Below are 24,582 nucleotides of genomic sequence, written 5' to 3'. Positions count from 1 at the left end.
AAAGGTTCTATAAAAAAACCCCTTAAAAACAATTTGAAACGTTTTCCAATCTTATTTTTTGAAAAACCCTGGAGGAGCTTTTGTTTGCATTGCAATTTGATAGGTGTGGTTTATCTCTTTGATGGGAAACCTTAATGGTTCTTTGTGGACGTTTTTTTGTGAAGGTATTGAGGGGTTTCCACATGATGAAGAAGATATGAAGTCTCAACTATAAAAACATACTTATTGAAGAACGCTTGAGGAACCCTTGGTTGCATAAACCTGTGGTTTGTCTTAATGGCTGGATGTAGAGCCCTACAAATTAATCAGGGGGTTCCAAGTAGAACTCATTTCCTTTGAAGACTGTTGTGTTTTTTTTTTTTGGGAGGTCGGAACCCCCAAAAAAGAATAGTTGAATCGACACACAGAAAGAAATCTCTGCTATGCATCACATGATCCTTAGCTAGACATACTTTGATAGAGCAAATCTTGAATAAAAGTCATATAAGAGAATGTTAGGAGCAACACAACTAAATAAGCATGATCCTGTTTATTTTAGTTGTTTTTACCTTCTTTCATCTTTTGAAGCTCTAAGCAAGTGTTGACAAACCTGCAAAAATAAAAATAGAAAGAATCAGCAAGTGGGGCAAATACATTTTCATGAGACTTTCCAGGTCACACACACACACACACACACACACACACACACACACACACACACACACACACACACACACACACACACACACACACACACAAACACAGCACTGCATGAAGAAACCTTGTAGTAAACATGTCTAGCAGCAGGGTTGTTTAAGGTAGCGTTGATCTAGAAATTGTATCAGCGCTTTATTAAAGCGAGCGTGTGCAGTTTATTGCGACATGGCTGCCGTGTTGTGGTGTTTATTTCACTGTGCATGTGAAATGAGGTTTTCGTTCTTTGTAAAGCTGCAGCAGGTTTGTGTTTTTTCGCTGTGTGGATATACACTGAAGGACATGCTTTGGCCTATATTATTAACTGCTGAAGATTTATATCTTTGTCTGAACAGCTGTATTTATGAATTTAATGTTGAGGGCACAGAACACACTCAACTCAGCATGTACAATGTTTACATCAATGTGTGTGTGTGTGTGTGTGTGTGTGTGTGTGTGTGTGTGTGTGTGTGTGTGTGTGTGTGTGCTTTAGGAATACTACACATACATCGCTTAAAACAATATATACAGTAATATCATATACATATCCATTTGATTGGATTGATTATATCTGATGTGGCAGTAGACATGAAGATGCATTTCAGCTTGTTATCCTTTAAAACTCAACATGCATCAAGTGCGACGTGAAGGAGGAAACCTCATTGTATACATAGGAAAATCCGGCAATTAAAACCATCCGTGTGGAAACATAGCAAAAGTTCAATTTGGTGTCCTGATCATTTAATAATAGTATTAAATTCTTCTTTATCTTTCGGCTGCTCCCATTAGGGGTCGCCACAGTGGATCATCCATCTCCATACCACCCTGTCCTCTACATCTGCCCTCTTTCACACCAACTACCTGCATGTCTTCCCTCACCACATCCATAAACCTCCTCCATGGCCTTCCTCTTTTTTTCCTTCCTGGTGGCTCCATCCTCAGCATTCTTCTACCAATATAACTCATGTCCCTCCTCTGCACATGTCCAAACCAGCTCAATCTCGCCTCCCTCACCTTGTCTCCAAAACGTCCTAAATGCGCTGTCCCTCTAATAAACTAATTTCTAATCCTGTCCATCCTCGTCACTCCCAACGAAAACCTCAACATCTTCAGCTCTGCTACCTCCAGCTGCACCTCCTGTCTTTTACTCAATGCCACTGTCTCTAAACCAGACAACATCGCAGGTCTCACCACAGTCCTATAAACTTTCCCTTTGATTCTTGCAGATACACTTCTATCACAATAGTTTCTTTCGGCTTCTCCTGTTAGGGGTCGCCACAGCGGATCCTCCGCACGTTTGATTTGGCACATGTTTTACGCTGGATGCCCTTCCTAACGCAACCCTCCCCGATTTATCCGGGCTTGGGACCGGCACTGAGAGTGGCTGGGGATGGTTCCCTGACCGGGAATCGAACCCGGGTCGCAGCGGTGAGAGCGCTGCATCTTAACCACTAGACCACCAGGGGACCTATACACATCTATCACAATAATAGTATTAAATTAATTAAATTAATAATACTTTGCAGGAAGAGCAAAAATTGTGAATAAAATTGTACTTACATTGTGAACATCAAGCATCACACGAACAATAGGCGAACGGCTCGCATTTAATTGAGACAGCAGTTCTTTTTCTGGCTGTGTAAAACAGTGGGAGCTCAGGTCAGCTTCCTGCGTATTTGTCACTATTAGTCGTGAATCCCTTAAACAGGCATCATTCGTGCGAACATATTGTTTACTGTAGTATTGTGACCACGTGCGTTCTCATAGGAGATTCTCCTTCCAAGCAATAACCCTCCTCCTCCTCCTCCTCCTCTCCTCCCTCTCGTCTTCCTCACCCAGCCACAACTTTTTTCTATGGTAAAGTGCGGGTTAATTTGTGTTATTTTTACTTTATATTATGAACTAATCATTTCATTACATTAGGAACAATAGTTTGTACATAAAATATGATTTAAAATGATTTCAATCATGCGATTAATCGCGATTAAATATTTTAATTGATCGACAGCCCCAGTAAAAATACAATTATTTGATCAAATAAAGCCATAAGCATTCATTGAAAATATAAGAAAGAAAGCTATATAACAGATGGGCCACATGTGATTATTAACATGTGACGTTCATGTGATTTTTCTGTAAGAGAAGGTATGGTTTCTTCACCATACACACACATACACATGCTCTGTCCTTAACTGCTCTTTAGCGTATGGCTGCATCCTGTGTGGAAATGTTTCTCCTGTCCTTCAGTTTGTAGAGCAGATTGCAGTTATTATCTATCCACAGGCTCTGATGGAGTGCATTGCATTGTTGTGAATGTCAGGGAGGAAAATGACACATGGAGAACCCTCTTAGCCTGCTGCGACAGCACAGGAAACATCATGCGGAAACATTACACATCAATACCATGCCTCCATTTGCCGTCTTTTGTTTAGTTTGATTGACAGCTCATGTCTCGCTTGCCCTCACGCACCATGAGATGATGTGGAACGGCGCTCACAAGAGTTCTTGCTTTTTTATTCAAAGCTTACTTGGCTTTGTTATGCACTCCTTCAAAGATTTAAGAACTAGAACCTTTAACAGTTGTCTTTGGACACAGAGGGGATCCTGTGTAGCACAATAGAGCAACATGTTTATTAAAAAGTGTTCCATGTTGCAGGTTTTAAGGATTAGGAAGCTAGAAATTGTCCACACCCTCAATTGTTCCAACAATTTATATTTAGGATCAACAAAGTATTTTAATTCTTATTTTAGTCCTGCAAAGAACCCTCAGAGTTTGTATATAAAATGGTCAACTTAAAGGTTTTTTCAAGAGATGATGATTATGATTTATGGTTCTTTCCCTTTGGGTTCTACTTGGAAACACAGCAGGTAGAGGAAAACCCTTTGATAAGGCTAAGAACTTCTGATTCTCTTTTAACTTTCCACATATCAAAAAGAAAACAAAGCAATTAAAATAAAAGGTTAACCCCAAAAAATAGGGGGTTTATCCCATTTTGGCCATTCTTTTCGTCTGAACCTGCATTTATTATAGAAGGCAGAAAATAATTCCTCATTTTAATAGCAATGTTTTAGATTTATTTCCAGTAAACTGCTTCCTTCATGTAGGGATTGTGGTGAAGAAGTCACTGTTTCACCCCCTGGGTAGTAAAGATTAAGGTGTAAGGTGTCATTTGAGATTTGAATGTGCATCCTGAGTGACCATGAACTAAGCCATGGCATTAATCCTGTCTTTTTATTTCGGACTTCATTTGGTATTTTATTTCTCTTTAAAGCCGGTTGTTGATGTTTCAGAAATGAGTTTGAGAAGTGAGTTTGAGCTTCATAAGCACATTTTAATTTGGATCTTTATATTATATTGAAAACAAAGGTCTAATCTATCTGCAATAATTATTATTATATAAAATTAATATATAAAATCAAATTTTTTTTTTTTTTATCTAGTCAGTGTGGCAAAAACATGCATTTATTATTAAAAACTTAACTTAAACTTATGAAAAATCCTGTTTAGAAAGAAAAAACTTTGTTAATATATATATACACTTCTCCTTTAGTGTTTATTATTATTTTAAACTTTGTACACTAATATTGAAGACATTCAAACTGTAAAAGAATGCATATGGAATTATGTAGTTAAGAAAAAAGTAAATAACAACCAATTTTTTTATTTTAGATTGTTCAAAGTTGCTATATTTTGCTTTGACGACAGCTTGGCAAACTCATGGCAGTTTCTCATCAAATTCACATGGTAGTTACCTAGCATGTCAGTCAATAGCCCTATTAACGCTACTACAATTACTGTTCAAATCCATATTATCCATATGGCAAGGAACACCTAATAGAAAAAATACACTTCATCATTACTTTAAGAAATGAAGGTCAGTCAATCTTAAGAATTTTAAATGTATCCTGAAGTGCAGTCCCCAGTCCAAAACCATCAAACACTATGATGAAACATGCTCTCATGAGGAGCTACCTCTGCTGCAGAGGATAAGTTTATTAGAATTACCAGTCTTAGAAATTACCAATTAACTAAAAGTGGCAGAGATATTTCAACATTCACTGTTCAGAGCAGATTGTGTGGTTAGGCCTTCATGGTTAAATTGTGGCAAAGAAATCATTATTTTGGAAAAAACATCCAGCAGAAGAGACTTTCTTGGGCCAAGAATGGCAAGAAATGGACATTAGATCAGTTGAAAACTGTCCTTTGATCTGATCAAAGCCCACATTTAAGATTTTTGGTTTTAAACGCCATGTCTTTGTTAGAAGTACAGAGGGTAAATGGATGGTTCCTGAATGTATGGTTTCCACTGTGAAACATGGAGGAGGAGGTGTCATGCCATCTGGTTTGTAATTAATGGAACCATAATTTGTTTTCCGACACGACAATGACCCCAAACAAACCTCTATATCCTGTAAGAGCTATTTCTTTAAAGAGAGTGATGGACTTGTGCTTCATTAGATTACCTGGCTTCCACAGTTAGTTGAGATGGTTTGGGAATTAGATCAAAGGGTGAAGAAAAAGCAGACAACAATTCCTTAACACTTTTAGGAATTTCCAGGTGATTATCATATAAGGCTGACTGAGAGAATGCCAAGAGTGTGCAAAGTTCACTCTCAATGTCCCTCAAAGTTAATTCAAAGAAGGAGTGTCCAAACTTTTAACTGATTCTATATATATCTGTGTATATATACTGAAGACATGAATGAATGAACATGTATGGATATGTTATATGCATATGTTATATGTATGTTATGAATATATATGTAGTAAAAAAAAAGAGTGTTAAACAACCCAAAATATGTATATTTATGTATATATATGTATATATAAAATATGTATATATATATATATGTATATATATATATATATATATAATTTTGTAATCTTGCATTAGGCAATATCAATATGATAGTTATGCTTTTTAAATGAAAATTTTTTTTTCCTAAATCTATTTAAAAAACATTTTGTATTGCTCTCAATCCTTACATTGTATTTCATTTGTCCTTTTCATGAATCTTTAAAGATTTTTAAGTAGACCCTTTTAGGAAAAGTATTACCTTTACTTAAATGTAATAGTGAAATTGATTACTTTATTTAAAAGTTTATTTTAATTACAATATAGAATCACTGCTTTGACCTAGTTATACTAAACTGGCAAAGAATACACAGATAAATCCACTGTTGATTCTGTTAATTAAAATGAATTTAAGTGAGCAAAATGGTGGAACAGTAATTAATGTTTGGACTACTGTCATTTAGGGAGAGAGCAAAGTGGGGAGAGAGAGAGAGAGAGAGCGAGAGAGAGAGAGAGAGAGAGAGAGAGAGAGAGAGAGAGATTAGGCCACAATAGTCACAAGATCACTGAAATTGGAGCAGGTGATATTTTTCTATTTTCCTTTGCTCACTGTAGCCTCAGAATCCTTTTCTGTGTTGATAGGAGTAAAACCCCATGTAGTTATTTATTGTTTTTTTTTTGGCTCACTGTGGTTATAGTGAGTATATGAGGCACTGTAGTCTTTCAGTTCAGCTCAAACCTGTCTGGTCATTCTCTTCTGATCTCATCATTGATAAGGCAGAACCTTTGCTTACTGGAGTGCTTTTTTGTTCATGTTGTCATGTATGAAATTCCCAGGAGATCAACAGTTTTCCGAAATACTCACACCAACCCATCTGGTACCAACAACCATGCCATGTTTAAATTAACTGGGATCACACCTTTTCTTCAATCTGGTGTCTGGCATGAACGTTTACCTAAGCTTTTGACCCGTATCTGCCAAATGATTGGCTGATTTAAGAAGGTGTACAGTGCTTCTGATAAGTGGGCAGGAAATGAATAAGTATAAAAGTATAGTGAAGCATGCACAGAGTGTATTTAGCTTTTAAACCAATGACATTAGTAAGTAAAAGTGGTTGCTCACTGTAAAAGTGGTTGTTCACTGTAATTGAATCACGCTGGGCTAATTGAATTCTAGTGAGATCATGATTGATAAAAAGAGAAAGAGAGACAGAAAGAGAAAAACAGGGATTATGTCACCATGTACGGTTTGAGGCAGAGGGACGTGCTGTTCAAAGAATGAGAAGGCTGTGGGTTAAAATAATAAGTTAGAATGTTTGCTCAGTGGGAGGGGATGCAAGTGCTTTCTTACTGATCAGTAAAATCAGATAGAGAGAAAGTAATCCTGTACATAGGAAGAAGGCCTCCAAGTGGCTTTTACTATCTTGAGATGTAGCATGTGCAGTGGGTATGATGAAAGATATACATGTCTTGTAAAAGCAAAATGCCAGCTAGCAGTTGGGATCTAGACCAAAAATCCAGCTTCTGCGGAGCTCACGATCAGCTGCTGTGAGCCTGAGACGTGTTTTTAAGACAGGCCAGTCAAAACATAGTGGCACAGGACAAGTAGGATGGTAAGGTGTGTGTGTGTGTGTGTGTGTGTGTGTGTGTGTGTGTGTGTGTGTGTCCTTGTCAGGATTCTTGAGAACGTGCAATACTTCTGACTCAAGGACATACAAAAATACGGAAATGTTATTTAAAGAATTAGAGCAGTATTTGTATCTGTGCCTTGAACAGACATCATGTGACCATTGAGTATTTTGTGGCTTTGTATTAATGAAAGCTGTCCATTAATGTCAAGGCTAGGTTACCTAGCTTAAAAAAGCCCCCTCACGCAACTATCACCATTACTCAGACATTTCCTCTGAGCGTTTTTCTTACAAATCTGTCTAATGTTTCTAACGATCTGTGTTAAAGTCTAAACTCTGATTAGCAGAAGACTTCCCAGTGATCAATGTTGCCAGGTTTGTATAACAAAATGAGGCTTATATAAAATATGAAGAATAGCCGCAGTTAAAAGGCCATCAGAGTTTGTTCCAATATGAGAGACAAACCATACTGTGCTGCAATTTGCTTAATATCCAATATACTAAACTACAGAGTCACGTAATGTGAATGCTCACTATTATGGAGGTGGATACAAGTGTACGGTTTATTATATTAACAGGCAAAGAAATCCAAATTGGCAGGCAGAACAAAGTATAAGGCGATTATCAAACAATGCGGAATTGCACTAGCCTTGCATTGGGCGAGGATCTTTTACATACAGTTTTTGGTCATTTTCCCATCAAATAATTATAATAAATAATTGCAAAAAAAATGTTTTGCTCCTAAAATTTATAAATAATTATGATTTAAAAAAATATATAATAATTGGTTTGTTTTCTATTAAATTACCTTTAAAATGGTTTTGTTTTTAAAATAGTTAAGTTTTTTATTTGAATACTGAAAGTAAATCTTCATATCTTTATTTCGACATTCATCTTGCAGCCCTGAAAGAGCAAAACATATGAGTATTAAAATTTTCAATAATAGTAGATTATACTTATTGTAATTATATTAATAAAACATTAATCTGAAACTGAAGCCACTTTAAAAACTGAAGGGGGTTTTGTTGATTTATTTCTTGACTGCTCTGTGTAGGTGTGAGCTGTGGAGCCGAGCTGTCCTTCACATTGGAACCCAGTGACATCATCGCAGTTCAGGAGCAGCCGCTGATGCTGCACTGTCAGGTGGAAGGGATTCCACCAATCACTACACAGTGGAGGAGAAACAGCGCACTCTTATTGGAGGATGAGAACTACGCCACATTCATTAACGGCTCGCTGCTGATTAACAGATTTCAGAGGAGCAGAACTGATGGATCTTCAGATGAGGGAGACTACGAGTGTGTGGCCCAGAATTCCTTTGGGTTGGTCGTCAGCCGCAAGGCCAAAGTGCAGGCTGCCAGTAAGTAGGGATTGTGTGCACCTATGCTATTCAACACACACACACACACACACACACACACACACACACACACACACACACACACACACACAAGCTAAAACATGTCTCAGTTTGCCACTATGAGCATAAACCTCATGCTGTGGAGTGTATGATTTTACAGTGACTTGTGTTAATGTAAACCCCACACACAAACACAGACACACACAAAGGTTAACCCAGCATGTTCTGAACTGCCTGTATAAGCAGTGGGTGTATGGGTGTTACGGTGTTTAACATTGTGTCCACACACACACACACACACACACACACACACACACACACACACACACACACACACACACACGTTACATGCATGACCAGAATTTCTGCTATACATTTAAACTGTTAAAAGTTTCAACAGCCAAGTGACACACACACACACACACACACACACACACACACCCATATACAATCACAGGCTATGCAATTTCTTATTCCAGCAGTATGAGCATAAACTTCACACCATGGCATGTGTATACATGATGCTATAGCATCCTTTGTTGAATTGCACACACACACACACACACACAAGCACACACACACACACACACACACACATACACACACACACACACACACACACACACACACACACACACACACACACACACACACACATATGTTAACCCAGCATGTCTTGCTCTGCTTGTATGAGCATTAATTGGGTGTATGATATTACAGTGTCCTGTATAGAAAATCACACACACACACACATAGCAGTGTTAGTGAATTTGCGCTATGTGAGTAGACGCTACACCGCTGAGATGGAACACACACTCTGGCTCCAGACACAGCAGGAAAGTGGCGGCTGTTTGTCCTCGGGAGCCGTCTGTCCTCTACAGACCGCGTAGGAACAGGAAATCAGTATTATGATCCTCTCAGAGGATACTTTTTTCTCCTTTCAAAAGCGCTGAACGGAGAAGTGATGCACATGAAAGAAAACTATTAATAGGCCGATGTTACAATGTTCTTTACATGGCAAGGAAATTAAATAAGCCTCATTTTTACTTAAAGTGTTTGTAATAATTGTGCAGTTACACATTAACAATACATGTAGCGAGAATACAATTTAGTTTAATATACTCAATTATCACATTGTTGCTGTTTACAGGATTTTGTAAACTCTGGTAATAAACATATGGAACATTTTTTTAACTTGGTTATGATACATGTTTACTTTCCTAAAGGATGATTTTTGAGAATCATTTTCTTTATTTTAAGCCTAATTTTACTTTATAATGTACAATCACCCATGTTGTACATTACAGTTCTGTGAATTTTTATACTTTATTACAGTCATCTGTCTTATATAAGTATTGAGTGCAAATTGGATCCCACTTCATGTGGAGTTTGGACACTGGACCTCCTTGAGTGTTTAAAGGCTCTGGCATGGAGAAGCTGGTGTTGGATCTGTGATGATCGCAAATGTTGAGCTATTTTATGAGTTGCTCAGTAGCTCCTGGTTCTATAACCACAAATGACTGTAAAAGACTATAGAAAGAACATTACTCATAATCTTACACTCCAGTGCTCATGTTACTTCTCACTTTTCGGTGTTTTGTATTGTTTAAAGACTATAATCACACTCTTGATATCACCCAAATGAGGATGGGTTCCCTTTTGAATCTGGTTCCTCTCAAGGTTTCTTCCTCATGTAATCTAAGGGGGTTTTTCCTTGCCACAGTCACCATGGCTGCTCATCAGGGATAAATACACACCATTCACCTTAACTCTTAAATTCTGCAAAAGCTGCTTTGAGACAATGTCTGTTGTGAAAAGTGCTATAGAAATCAACTTGACTTGACTTGTTAAAATCTTATCTCTTGTTTTCCGTCTTACATAAGTTCTTCTGTTTGAGACAAAATTGTCAAATTCGGAGGCATCTGTCCACAGAACTTTCTTCCAGTCATTCATCCAATGAAGCTATGTTTGTGACATTATGTGGAACTTTACTTTTAGTCTCTTAATTGCATTTCTGACTTCTGCTTTTCTAACTTATTCACTGAATTTGTTGGAGAGCCTCATCAGCGTAGATTTGCAAGATTCCTTGATCTTCTGATGGTATTGATCCCTTGAGTTCATTTGAATGCATATCTATAAATCTTTATGTCCTTGGCTTTGTTGTGGGTTTGTAGCTTGCGTATGAAATCCAGACTTAGAAAAAAAGAATTGATTTATAAACTATGAAATACTTTAAATACCATGAAAAAGAAAACTTTTGCTCTCAAAAAGTATGGTGCATTTTAAATGCAGGGATTCGACTCAGGAATCTGGATAGAAGGAAAACTGATATTTTCCTCTTTTAAGTTCAAGTTCAAAGGTCACTGTGGCTCCTTTCATTGCCATGTCCTTTGTGAATTGTGATCAGGGTTTGAATTTCTAGTTTTTACGTAGCCATCTTGGGACCTTTTGACCCAAGACCCCAGGCTAATGGTTGGAGAACAAAGAGTGAGGTGCATGTTAATGAAGTGTGTGACAGACATGGGAGGAGTGGTGATGTTTGTGGGTGTGTTTGAGATGGTGTGATGTGTTTGGAAGTGCATTAATTCCTTTAATGAGTGAGCTGGGAAAATTTTGTGTGGCTTCAGTTTTTGAAATGTCCTCAAACAATGAAAATGAACACTTAAGTTTTCTAAATATCCATAAACATTCTCAAAATTTCAGCAATTATTTTCAACTCTCATCTCTAAACCTATGCCATATCTTGAAATAAGCCCAAAGTTCATGTTGAAACATCTCGAATGTATCTTCTAAACATCTTTAGATGCTATTCTAAACATATCTTGAAACATCTTTAGACATTTTAAAATCTAAAAATAGAATAAAATCTAAAAACTATACTCTGTTCAAATACAGTGCATCCGGAAACTTTTTCACTTCACTTTTTTCACATTTTGTTACATTACTGCTTCATTCCAAAACAGATAAGATTAATTATTTTCCTCAAAATTCTATAAACAATACCCCATAATGACAATGTAGAAGAAGTGTGTTCAAAATCTTTGCAAATTTACTAAAAAAAACCCTCAAAAAATCCAGCTAAAATCACTTGTACATAAGTATTCAGTCTTTGCTCAATACTTTGTTGAAGCACCTTTGGCATAAATCTTTTTGAATATGATACTACAAGCTTGGCACCTATTTTTGGGCAGTTTCTCCCATTCTTCTTTGCAGAACCTCTCAAGCTCCTTGAGTTTGTATGGAGAGTGTTGGCGCACATCCATTTTTAGATCTCTCCAGAGATGTTTAAATGTTCAAGCATGGGCTCTGGCTGGGCCACGCTAGGACATTCACAGAGTCATCAAGTAGCCACTCCTTTGTTATTTTGGCTGTGCGCATAGGGTTATTGTCCTGTTGGAAGATAACCTGTCACCCCAGTTTGAGGTCCAAATCGATCCGGAGCAGGTTTTCATCAAGGATGTCTGTACAGTGCTGCATTCATCTTTGCCTTGATCCTGACTAGACTCCCACTTCTGCCACTAAAAAACCTCCCCACAGCATGATGCTGCCACTACCATGCTTTACTGTTGGGATGATATTGTTTATGATGAGTGGTTCCTTGTTTCCTTCCGACAGGACACTTGCCATTTAGGCCGAAGAGTTGAAGAATTTTGTTCCTCATGGTCTGAGAGTCCTTTAAGTGCCATTTGGCAAACTCCAATTGGGCTGTCATTTGCCTTTTACTAAGAAGTGGCTACTTCTGGCCACTTTACCATACAGACCTGATGTTCTTCTTCAGGTTGTTCTTCTGGAAGGTTCTCCTCTCTTCACAGAGAAGCTCTTTCAAAGTGACCATCGGGTTCTTGGTTACCTCCCTGACTAAGGCCGGGTGACCTCTTCTAGGAAGTATTCTAGGGAGTCCTGGTGGTTTCAAACGTCTTCCATTTATGGATGATTGAGGCCACTGTGCTCATTGGGACCTTTAAAATTTTCTATACCCTCCCCCAGATAGGTGTGTGAATTTCCAAATCATGTCAACTGAATTTACCACAGGTGGACTCCAATCAAGTTGTATAAACACCTTAAGGATGATCAGTAAAAACAGGATGCACCTGAACTCAATTTTGAGTTTTAAGGCAAAGGCTGTGAATACTACATGTAATTATTATTATTATTTTTTTAATTATAATTTTTTTAAATAATTTTGCAAAGAATTTTTCAAGCTAATTTCTTTGACATTGTCATTATGGGGTATTGTTTGTAGAATTGAGGACAATAATAAATTTCATTCATTTTGGAATAATGCTGTAACATAATAAATTGTGGAAAAAGTGAAGCGCTGTGAATACTTTTACACATTTTTGAACATTTGTACACATCTCAAAACAATCTTTAACAGATCCCTTGGACTTTGTGTATGATTAAGTGTATAATTACAAAAATATTTTTTATATATTGACTGGATAATGATGATGTAATTTTTTTTTTGCCAAATTGTTAATACAATAAACAGTATTTGCACATGTTTTCTTTTATGAAATATCTAAATGATTATTTAAAAGGGAAATTGAACTGCATATGGACAAATAGGTGTGATTTTAATTGTATTCAAAATAATAATAACTGTTAGTTGAAATATAAATATGCTTTAATACTTTTCCCAGAGACATTCTGTGATATACATACTGTATATCTGCTGTGTTTATTGGTTTGTTTAAGCCTCTGAAATGCTCTGTAAACACTTTGAATAAACTGTTCTTTGCTTTTTGTGACTCGAACAAAGGCCTTTTTTGAAGCTGTGATCTTGTCTCTTATGAAGACAGGGCAAATTGTCTCCACTATCTTCATCTCCTTCTATCTGCAATCAATGAGCCTTTAATAGCACCTCCAGGTGCCAGGACGAATAGGGGTTTGTTCTGCAGATCATTAGGCTTTGTGAGGCTCTTGTACCTCCCACTCTGGACATTGTTAGAACATGGAGCATAATCTATATTTAGTTTTTAAGATGGAATACATGGTGGCCCTTTTCATCCTGTCACTTCTGTTTATTATTTTTTGTCCCTCAATTTCTTCTCCCAGTACAAGTATGTAGTCGTGGTTCGTTATAGGAGGCCAATAAGGCAATATGACACCACATGAAAAGGCTCACTGCTTTGAAAATAGCTGTCATTTGAGGAAAAAATAAGATACGATGAGAGTAGAAAAGGAAGGCAGTCAACCTTCAGTTCGGAATCTGTGACAGAATGTAATTTAACAATTTTTTTGACACAATTATCAGTGAAATTTTCATCTCTCCAGGATAAAAAAGGTTACAAACTTCTGGTTCCGGTGAGCCAGAATAATTTCTTTGGAGCTAGTTATACATTTTGTCTATTTGCAATTACATGTATAATACAGTGGTGTGAAAAAGTGTTTGCTCTTTCCTTATTTCTTATTTTTTTTGCATGTTTGTCACACTTTAATGTTTCAGATCATCAACCTAATTTAAAAATTAGTAAAAGATAACACAAGTGAACACAACATGCAGTTTTTCAATGAAGGTTTTTATTATTGAAGGAAAACAAATTCCAACTACATGGCTCTGTTCGAAAAAGTGTTTGGCCCTGTTAAAACTGTGGTTTATCACACCTGAGTTCAATTTCTGTAGAAAGTAATTGAAATCTATCAGTCTGGAAAAGGTTATAAAGCCATTTCTAAAGCTTTGGGACTCCAGAGAACTACAGTGAGAGCCATTATTCAAAAACATGGAACAGTGGAGAACCTTCCCAGGAGTGGCCGGCCGACCAAAATTACCCCAAGAGCACAGCGACGACTCCTCCAAGAGGTTGCAAAAGACCCCACAACAACATCCAAAGAACTGCAGGCCTCACTTTCCTTAGTTAAGGTCAGTGTTCATGACTCCATCATAAGAAAGAGACTGGGCAAAAATTGTCTGCATGGCAGAGTTACCAAAAGAGAGAGTTTTACCAAAAAATATTGAAGGAGAATATCCAGCCATCTGTTCGTGACCTCAAGCTGAAGCAAACTTGGGTTATGCAGCAGGACAATGATCCAAAACAAAGGACAACAAAACTTAAGAAAAACTAAATTAAGACTTTGTAGTGGCCTAGTCAAAGTCATGAGCTGAATCCTATTGAGATGCTGTGGCATGACCTTAAAAAGGTGTTTCATGCTGGAAAACCCTCCAATGTGGCTAAATTTCAACAATTCTGCATAGATGAGTAAAGCAAAATTCCTCCACAGCGCTGTAACAGACTCATTGCAAGTTATCCCAAACGCTTGATTGCAGTTGTGGCCCAAGTGTGGCCCAACCAGTTAATAGGTTTAGAGGGCAAACACATTTTCACACAGGGCCATGTAGTTTTGGATTTAGTTTTCCCACAATAATAAAAACCTTTATTTAAAAACGGCATGTTGTGTTCACTTGTGTTATCTTTTACTAATATTTAAATTTGTTTGATGATCTGAAACATTGAAGTGTGACAAACATACACAAAAATAAGAAATCAGGACCACTGTATGTAGTTGTATGTAACTGTTTATCTGCAATACAAAGTTTTCCTTTTGTCACATAAGTTATAGCAACTATAAACTTATATCTGCTTTCCAACTTCGTTCATTTATATCTTTTGAAGCTATAATGCGGCTGGCTGTGTTATTACTACTGAATTACCAAGCACTGACTGTTACCATTCTGAAAGTCTCCTTGCATCAACATTACAATTAATTAGAATTGTTACATTTGAATTATTTTTTATCTGCATTATTCTGTTTAGCTTTACGAACCTTTTTTAATTTATACACAAACTTAAAAAAAATAATAATAATTAAAAAATGTCCTTAAGTGCAGTAACAAAATAAAAGTACTCTGTTATTGTACACAGTTGCCTTCAGAATCCAGCATTCCTTACTGCTCTAGTGTTTTAGTATAGTAGTATTAAAGTTGCTGTTTGTCATCAGACTAAAACTAGACTGAAGCGAACAATAACCAAATGATGAATTTTTGACACCAGAGCCTCTGCAGAGTGCCAGGCATGCTGCCAGCCACATGGGCCTCCAGCCGGCTGTGTTTAGCATTTAAGAGGCCTTCCTCTTTTCCCCCTCCGTCTCTTTCAGCTTTTCAGGAGTACACACATCCCACCGGACGCCTTTTCTCCTGCTCGGAGTGAAGCGACACAGATCTGCTCCTCGGCCTCCCGCTAGATCAAAGCAGCTCCTTTTTTCTGTCTCCGTTCGCTTCTGTCTTTATTCTTTTTTTTTCCTTCAGGAGCTCTTGCTCAATTTGTACTTCCTAGTCATTTGGGCTGTTACACAACCCCTGAAACACCCCTGAGAAAAAGCTGTAAAGCAAGTCATGATTAGTGAGGGCTCTTCACAGTCTCTCTCAGATAAAGACGGACCCCTGCATCGACTCCCCCCTCCATCTCCTTCCACACCCACTTTTGTGCCCGCTTTCCTCCATAAATCCGCCTTTTCCTTGTTCTCCGTTTTTGATGGTGATCTGTTGGGCGCTGCTTGAAGGTTCACTCCCCCTGTGGGCTTTCTCAATCGCCTGGCCCTCTCAGGAAACACTTATCTTTGTAAAAGTTATTTCTTTGATGGATTTTCCCTTCTTCTCTTGCTCGTTACACTTCCCTCTGTGCTTCACTTATACTCTTTCTTTCTCTCTTTTCTTTCTATTCCCTCTTTGCTCAACGTTCCTCATTAGCTTGTTCTCAGGAAGCTTTTCATCATCTCAGTGCAGCATGTGGACATTACAGTGGACCAATCTGCGTTAATCGACACCTCCTACCTGTTTATACACAATCTCATCACCAAGCAACTGATCAAAGAGCCAGTTTGCTAACTATTAACTTTTTTGGGGGTCTAACACATTTTTTTTTGTTCTGTTGATTTATAGAGTAATTGTACAACATTAAAGATTCACTACAGCAAAATGTAAACTTTCTCCTGATTGATCAAAAACACACAAAGTACAAAACTTCTCTGTTCCAGAGACATTTAGTGGCAGATCAGTTAATTAATGAAAAAACTTCACCATATTCATGAGTATAAAATCTTTTTATTTTTAAGTGTTAGATTATTATTATTATTATCACACTTATTGCTATTGTAGAAAATGTCACCTAGTGCGCGGTTCATGTCATTCTCAATCTCCAGATAAGTAACAGTTGATTCTTTCAGGTTTCTGTGAACATCTTGCATTGAAGACATGACAGTTTATATACATTATATAGTCGGGGGACATGTTGCGCATAGAAATGGGGTCAGGCTTATTACTTTGTGGTATCAAAGTGAGAAATCATTTCGCTGTCAAGAAAAATAGACTAGACGCCAACTTTTAAAGCAGTCTCATGGGGTAGGATGAAAGGTTTGGACTGGACTTAAAAGAAGGTGTGAGAGAGAGAGAGAGAGAGAGAGAGAGAGAGAGAGAGAGAGAGAGAGCTGTACTATACATTTAAATTATAGCAGATTTGGTTTGGCCAAGGACCAAAAAGTGTCTGACAATATCCACATTTTTTTTACAGTATATCTTATGATCTGTTTTAATTTCATTACAATTGAATACATCTATATAATTATAAGAACTTAATAAGAAACAAATTGAATAGAACTTGAACTTGAAATTAGTTTTTAAAAGTAGAAATAGACTTAATATTGTTATTTTCTATATTTGAAATATTTTCATTTACCAAGGTACATACTTGGAATTGAAGCATGAATGCGAAATTTCACATGGAAAATTTTGAAGTGGATATTACAGCCACAACTCCACCTTAATTTGTTGTTAGTGACTGGGAATATTATTATTATTTGAGCATTATTTTCTTCTTTTGATAATCGTAATAGTTATATAGTCTATAATAGTCTATAATAACCGCTATTAGCACTTCTGTACGTCACTCTGGACAAGGGCGTCTGCTAAATGCCTCAAATGTAAATATAAATGTAGTTCACAGGGACTGGTACAGCAGACATTCTACATAATTTAAGACTAATAATAAACAGACTTTGATAAGGGGATGTTTCTTTCTATTTAATTCAATTCAATTCATTTTTATTTGTATAGTGCTTTTAAGAATGGTCTCAAAGCAGCTTTACACAGATAATGTGGTGATAAAAAATGAATATGTTTTTTATAAGTGTAAGTTTGTCCCTGATGAGCGAGACTGTCATAAGATGGCATAAGAAAGAAACGTTGAGAGGAACTAGACTCAAGAGGGAACCATGAACCTTCTTCTGAATGTCCATTTATTGCAGATATACGATGTTGTGGGGTACAGTGATGGTGATCGAAAGCGAACTGTAGTCCTAAATCAGTGTAGCAGACTGTTGACATTAACTACAGCCCAAATCCATCCTCAAAGCTCCAGTTCTTACTCCTGAATTTCATGGAACCACCCAAGGTGTTGATGAGAAACCGTCCCCAGCTGCACAGAGTGGCTTCCAGTCGAAAAGGACACTATCCAGAGGCAGGCCTGGACGAAGTGGGAAGCTCCACGGAGGGAACAGGGGCAGGAACAGTGGTCCCTGGAACCTCTGGAGCATGTTTAATTAGAGAGAGAGAGAGAGAGAGAGAGGAGGGGTGACAGGAAGAGAAGGATATGGATATTTCATATTTATAGAAGGAGTCTCCAGTGTCAGTGCTTTGTAAGAATTCAGTAAATCAGTAGCACAGACATGTTTATATTAAAAGCTGTGTTTTGAAACTACAAGCGAAAGAAAAGGTGCGGGAGAACAGGAACTAATTTGTGTGGCTTTTCTACAGCATTTAAGTGAAAAAAATAAGTATAGAATTGTTTAATAAATATAATTCTGATCAGTTGGAAAACTGCTGTGATGTAAGAGGAATAAAACATTTCCAGACCTTCTGTTGGAAATGACTAATCTTTAGGGGGAAAACAGTAATTCAGTTTCGTCACACAATCTTGTTGTTGATTATTTTTCTAGGGCACTTGGTGTTCTGTTCCTTACTTAGCTGTAGTAGATGTATTGTCTCTGTGATGATGCTTTTTAAATGATCTTTTTCATTTTCTCTGTAGCTTGTTCTCTTACTACTATCTCTTTCTCTCTCTCTCTCTCTCTCTCTCTCTCTCTCTCTCTCTCACTCTCTCTTTCTCTCTCGTTTGGACATTTTAATAACAGTTAAATTGGGACTGTGTTGATTGACTTGAGGTGAAGACAAGAAAAGAACAGTGGCTGCCACTCAGAGTTGTCTGTCTCTTTTCCCTAAATATCAAGCATCATATTTCAAACTTTGGGTTCAGACTTCATCTGGATGAAGCTGTTCTCGTTTACGATACTCAGATCTGTTTGATAAAAAATGCAACACCTCCAGTAACCCATAGTAGGAATATTTTTAGGTTAGGTTTTTGTCACATACAGATGAGGAATGTGGGCTGTTGAGGACTGAGCGGCTGTGTGGGCCACGTGAGAATTCTTTAGGGAAGGTAATGAATTCAGCCTCAGTCCGGATGTCTCCGGACCACCCCAGCCTTTCTCAAACAAATAAATGAAAAGAGGCCACAGGTCCGTCTTCCTCAGCGTGACTGTGTGGGATTTAACGCTCGCTGGGGGGAATTCTTCAGTAATGGAGGTTTAAAGGGGAGAGAAGCAGGGTCAAAGGCAAGGTCAAGGGTCATGCTGAGGCGGAGCAACTTTTCCCTTACTGAGAGTCACAGCTTTTTATTTTTGTGTGTGTGCACGTGTGTGCAATGCTTACACTGTGCTCTTGTGTCAAATTAAAATGCTTCTAGATCTGTACACAGATCATAATAGAGGCAAATCAGAAAATACACAGCTATATGTCCAGTGTTCAATTGTATAAACTCATTATAGCTTTTAATTGCATTTTGTACAGCAATGTTAAAGAGGTGCAAGATTTAACACATAAGCAAATAAATGGCAATGGATTTGTTACAATACACAGTGGATTTCAAATATTCACTGTGAACATAAAAAAATTACAGGAAAAAATTCATAGGTGTGCGTCCTGAGGTGAACTTAATTATTATTTGATTTCAAAAGATCCTCAGTCTTTTAGAAAAGTTGTGTTGATTATTAAATTGCACACAAAGTATTGATGATTTATATTTAGCTCTCAACACAAAACTCCAGAAATATAAAAAGGAGTTGAAAATGGTTTCAACTATAATAAAATGATATAAAAGTGCCTCCTTCGAGTGACGTGCATGAAATCTTCCAGTAATACATCTCAGTCATTGCAGTGCTGTGACCGCCCTGAACACTGACTTTTGCTCACTTTATATGGTGCAATTACTTTTGTGCAATTAATAATTGAACGGCTAGTTTATGGATTCTTTATTTCAGATCATCGAAAAGAAATGTAATGGTGTGTAATTGAAATCAATAAGTGATTTCAATTTGAATAATCTGTTTATAAAGTCACAGAAACTCACCAACATTCATATAATTGAACCTTTATTAGAAGAGTTTAGATCAGCCAGTCTCCTTATAAATACATTTGTCAAATTCAAGAGGGAATGTCAAATATGAACGCTTCTTTCCCCAGGTAAGAGTATTTTCATGAACAACACAGTTCTTTCTAAATGTACAAAATAAATATCTAAATATCTAATCAGGTTTAATAAATGATGTCCAATGCTACAAACTAAGATAATAGAAATGAAACTCAGCGATGATTATTATAATCCAATAACAAGTATAATCCAAGTCCCTCATGTAAACCCAACGCTCTTCTGTTTAGTTATGTAAAAACACTGATTGAATTATTGCCAAAAATTCTCTCACTGCAGTAGTGTAAATCCTTAGCAGCATCTTTGGATTGGACTGGTTCTTGAAGTGTCCCCCCATCACCATGCCCCACTACACTTAACAGCTCCTTTATGGCGTCCAGAGCAGTTAAACCCACTTTATGGGGCCCAGGCTGTCCACCATTAAAAAGCAGCCTCTTCCTGTCCTCACATTTTGTGCTGGTTGTGTTTTGACGCAGCTATAATATTGTTGTAGACATTAAAATCAGTGAAATATAAATACAATTAAAATTAAAATTAAAATTTGGCGGTTTATGTCAGAATGATGATTGTACATTTCAGCTCATAAAGTCTATGTAGGGTGGATAGTAAATACTGCAGAGATAGAATAAAAACTTTTACATTTTCATTTACTTTCTATTTTATTGAATTTTATGACTGTTGGGTGTTTTGTAAAAAAAAAAAACACTATTACTGTCTATGCCAATTTCCCGCACATATTTCAGTCGTAGTTTTTTTTTATGCATCCATAAATTAAGCTCCCACTGATTCTGCATTATGGTGAGTTTAGTCAAATTTTCATTATATATGTAAGAAATGAATAAATTACTTAATTTAATTAAGTATATACTGTATATCATTTAAAATTAATTGATATACAGTACAGACCAAAAGTTTGGACACACCTTCTCATTCAAAGAGTTTTCTTTATTTTCATGACTATGAAAATTGTAGAGTCACACTGAAGGCATCAAGGGCTATTTGACCAAGAAGGAGAGTGATGGGGTGCTGCACCAGATGACCTGGCCTCCACTGTCACCGGACCTGAACCCAATCGAGATGGTTTAGGGGTGAGCTGGACCGCAGAGTGAAGGCAAAAGGGCCAACAAGTGCCAAGCATCTCTCGGGGAACTCCTTCAAGACTGTTGGAAGACCATTTCAGGTGACTACCTCTTGAAGCTCATCAAGAGAATGCCAAGAGTGTGCAAAGCAGTAATCAAAGCAAAAGGTGGCTACTTTGAAGAACCTAGAATTTGACATTTTTCAGTTGTTTCACACTTTTTTGTTATGTATATAATTCCATATATAATTCCACATGTGTTAATTCATAGTTTTGATGCCTTCAGTGTGAATCTACAATTTTCATAGTCATGAAAATAAAGAAAGCTCTTTCAATGAGAAGGTGTGTCCAAACTTTTGGTCTGTACTGTATGTATACTAGTAATATAATATGCACATTATTGTGCACTAATGAAACTGGTCTGTGATGCAAAAAAGGTTGTCTGCAGTAGAGCGTACCATGAAGAATATAGACAGTGTAATGAATGGGTTACAGCTGAGGATGTTGAGGTTTTCGTTGGGAGTGACGATGATGGACAGGATGAGAAACAAGTTTATTAGAGGAACAGCACATGTAGGACGTTTTGGGGACAAGGTGAGGAAGGCACGATCGAGATGGTTTGGACATGTGCAGAGGAGGGACATCGGGTATATCGGTAGGAGAATGCTGAGGATGGCGCCATCTGGCAGGAGGAAAAGAGGAAGGCCAAGGAGGAGTTTTATGGATGTGGTGAGTGAAGACTTTTAGGTAGATTTTTTGAAAAAGGCAGATGTAAAGGACAGAATAGTATGGAGACGGGTTATCCGCTGTGCGACCCCTAATGGGAGCAGCCGAAAGAAGAGGAAGAATGAATGGGTTGCAGGGTGGATTATAAGGTCCTAGTGTAGCAAGGTGGAGATATTAAAGTTTGATTTGCAAATTGAACTGATATCTACAGCTGACATTGTATTTTACATTAGTTTGTTGATTTGACATTATTTGTTCACATTTGACATCTTTGATATGTTAAACACTGTTTTACCTCCAGACCAGTCAGGTCGCATTTTTCCCGCACAACAAGAAAACGTTTCCAGTTAGACAAATTTTCTGCTTTTGCCCGAAGTCTAGTATTTGAATATAGAGAAGATTTTAGTGGTTTAATGGTTTGGTTGCTTGTCTTTGGTTGTAGAGTGGCATTTTAAGGGTTTGGTTTGGGTTCAGTGGCTGTAAACTGGATTTCTCAGGTTTCAGGTTATAGCTTTAGGGTGGTTGTGCACCTGTACGGTTTTATTTGTGGCTGCAGGGTGGACTTTAGGGTAATGATGATAGTTTCATAGATCCTGAGTTTGGATTACTCTCTGTATGGAGATTTACATGTTCTCTCTATGGGCTTTCTCTATGGATTTCTTCCAGATATTTAGTTTGTTGGGTGTAAGTCTTACCCTGGGTGCGAATGTGTAAGTGTGAATCATTTGTGTCCTATCCACAGTGTTTTCCTGTCTCATGGGAAGTGTTCCTGGGATGAGGTCTACATCCTCTGTGACCCTGACCAGGATAAAGCAGTTAAATAATAGTTGATGGTTACAAAACATGGCAGATAAACATAAAATATTAATAAGCAGGGTTAACTGATTGTACAGGTTAAATTGTTTTTAGAAGGCTGGGAAACAGAGTTGCACTTAATCTTGAAATTGATTTGTACTTATTCACCCCTAGAGGACATGCTGTGTTCAATGGAGTGCCAAGGTTGGTGCAAAATGGCGAATACAGAGCACAAGAGGCAAGTTTATTAGATAGATTTCGTAAGGAATTGTGCTGTGTATTCGGATCGTACGTTGTAGATACTGTGATGGGGTTTGTGTTATGGAACGTTACAAGCAAGACTGTTAGACCAATAATATATATTTAGTTTTTCAGCCCCTACACATATCATTAGCAACAGGTTTGTGTGTCTTAAATCTATCAACTGAAAAACATATACAAAAATAAACATAAATTTGGTTAACAATCCATTTTTTTCACCTGAGAAAGCAGATTCAGTCATTGACTTGGCCTTGGTTTCCTATTGCCATTCCCCCCCCCCCCCCCTGTTTTTTGTTCTCCTCCTCCCCCCTGTCCACACTCCATCCCTATCTTATTTTGGAGATAGCAGAGTCAGAGGTCAGCCCAGGATGGTGAGGAGGAGGGACAGACGATTCGTGGGGGAGTGGTGACCTCTTTGTGTGCACTGGGGCAGAATACATCTCCTGCCTTCACCCAAATCCCCCTTCCTCTTTTCCATGCACTTCCCCACCCTCCTTTGTACTCATGCCCCTCCCCCTCTCTCGAGTCTGGTGCCCTGTCCCTCTCTCCCACGTCCCCCAAGGGCTGCTGGCATTGACTTTGCTTTCGATTATGTGTGGACGAAGCCAAAATTATGCGAGTGAAGTCTAAAAGTCTGAATGCCTGCTGTGATGTGAACACTCATTTCTACATAAAGCTTCAAGGAAAAATACTATATTCTACCATACTAGATCTGTTTTTAAAGTCTAACGTATCACCAAGCTCTTTTCAGATGAAGCACGTTTCATTAGGCCAACTGTTTTAGCATCATTAACCCTTTTTTATGCAAAATGTTTACACAAGTGTCCAGCCCAGGATTATTAACTAAATAAAACATTTAAAACATTTAAAATGTTTTTTTGATTCAAGATGGCCGACAGTTACATTCCCAGACATTTTCTTTTTTACTTGTACAGATATCTACATACATAACTAATATCAGGTTATTCGACTCGTAAGTAAATGTCAAACAGACCAGATTTCACTGTTTGTTTGTAATCGTCATTGCTATGTGACAAGAACAAGGCTACAGTCAGACCTAGCATAAAATAAAATCCTTTTAGGTAAAACATAAAGAGGATATAGCACATGCAATCTCAGTAAAAACAACAGAATCACTTTTAACAGGATTTAGTTACAAAAAAGTTGTTATTTTTAGCTGAGGGCATTTCGACTGTGAACAATATGTTAACATGGGAATCGGATATGTTTCAGGCTTTGTGCGTATGTAAACAAGCAGGCTTAAAATAATCGAAACATTTTAAAGTGTGTCAAAATTTAAGAACTGTGCCTCAAGGCCGACAATTTAAACCCAGTCAGAGGTGCATCATATTCCTCTGGTATAATATAGCATAGAGTATAGCTAATCTAGTAAGTGTTTTTTGTGTAAAATAGAAACTTTACAGTTTGAATGTACTCTGGCTGAAAGTTCACAAATAGAAACACTTTTGAAATCGGAAAAAAGTAGCTGGTTTCATTTGGAAAATAACAGAGCTGAATGAAAAACTTTATGTACATGCCAGGAATATTTGTTTTAATTAATGCTGGTTTTCAATGAACATTTTTATGGTAATAAGCACGCAGTGCATACATATTTACAATAATCAAAATGTCAGTTTGGCAATTGTAATTATGCAATTCAATTTATACCAGTGAAAGGTGGGTATTAATATACAGTTGTTGATTTCAGTCATTTTAATAGCAAAACAAATCCATTTGAATAAAACAAAAAGCTGTATTGATGTACAGAAAAAAACTCTCCATCTGTTGA

At 37.3% G+C, this 24,582-nt stretch overlaps 1 protein-coding gene across 2 annotated transcripts in view; it reads left to right on the top strand.

Moving 5' to 3' along the window:
• The window catches only part of igdcc3 (immunoglobulin superfamily, DCC subclass, member 3), a 69,298-nt gene that overhangs the window by 1,400 nt on the left and 43,316 nt on the right, over nt 1-24,582 (top strand). For both annotated transcript variants that reach the window (XM_083550868.1, XM_083550867.1), the window contains exon 2: nt 8,151-8,456. In XM_083550868.1, the coding sequence (XP_083406994.1) occupies nt 8,151-8,456 (306 nt within the window). The remainder of the gene's footprint in view (nt 1-8,150; nt 8,457-24,582) is intronic.

Source organism: Silurus aristotelis, assembly GCF_946808225.1.
Source record: "Silurus aristotelis genome assembly, chromosome: 9".
Classification (NCBI taxonomy): Eukaryota; Metazoa; Chordata; class Actinopteri; order Siluriformes; family Siluridae; genus Silurus; species Silurus aristotelis.
This window is presented reverse-complemented; position numbering and strand designations above follow the sequence as displayed.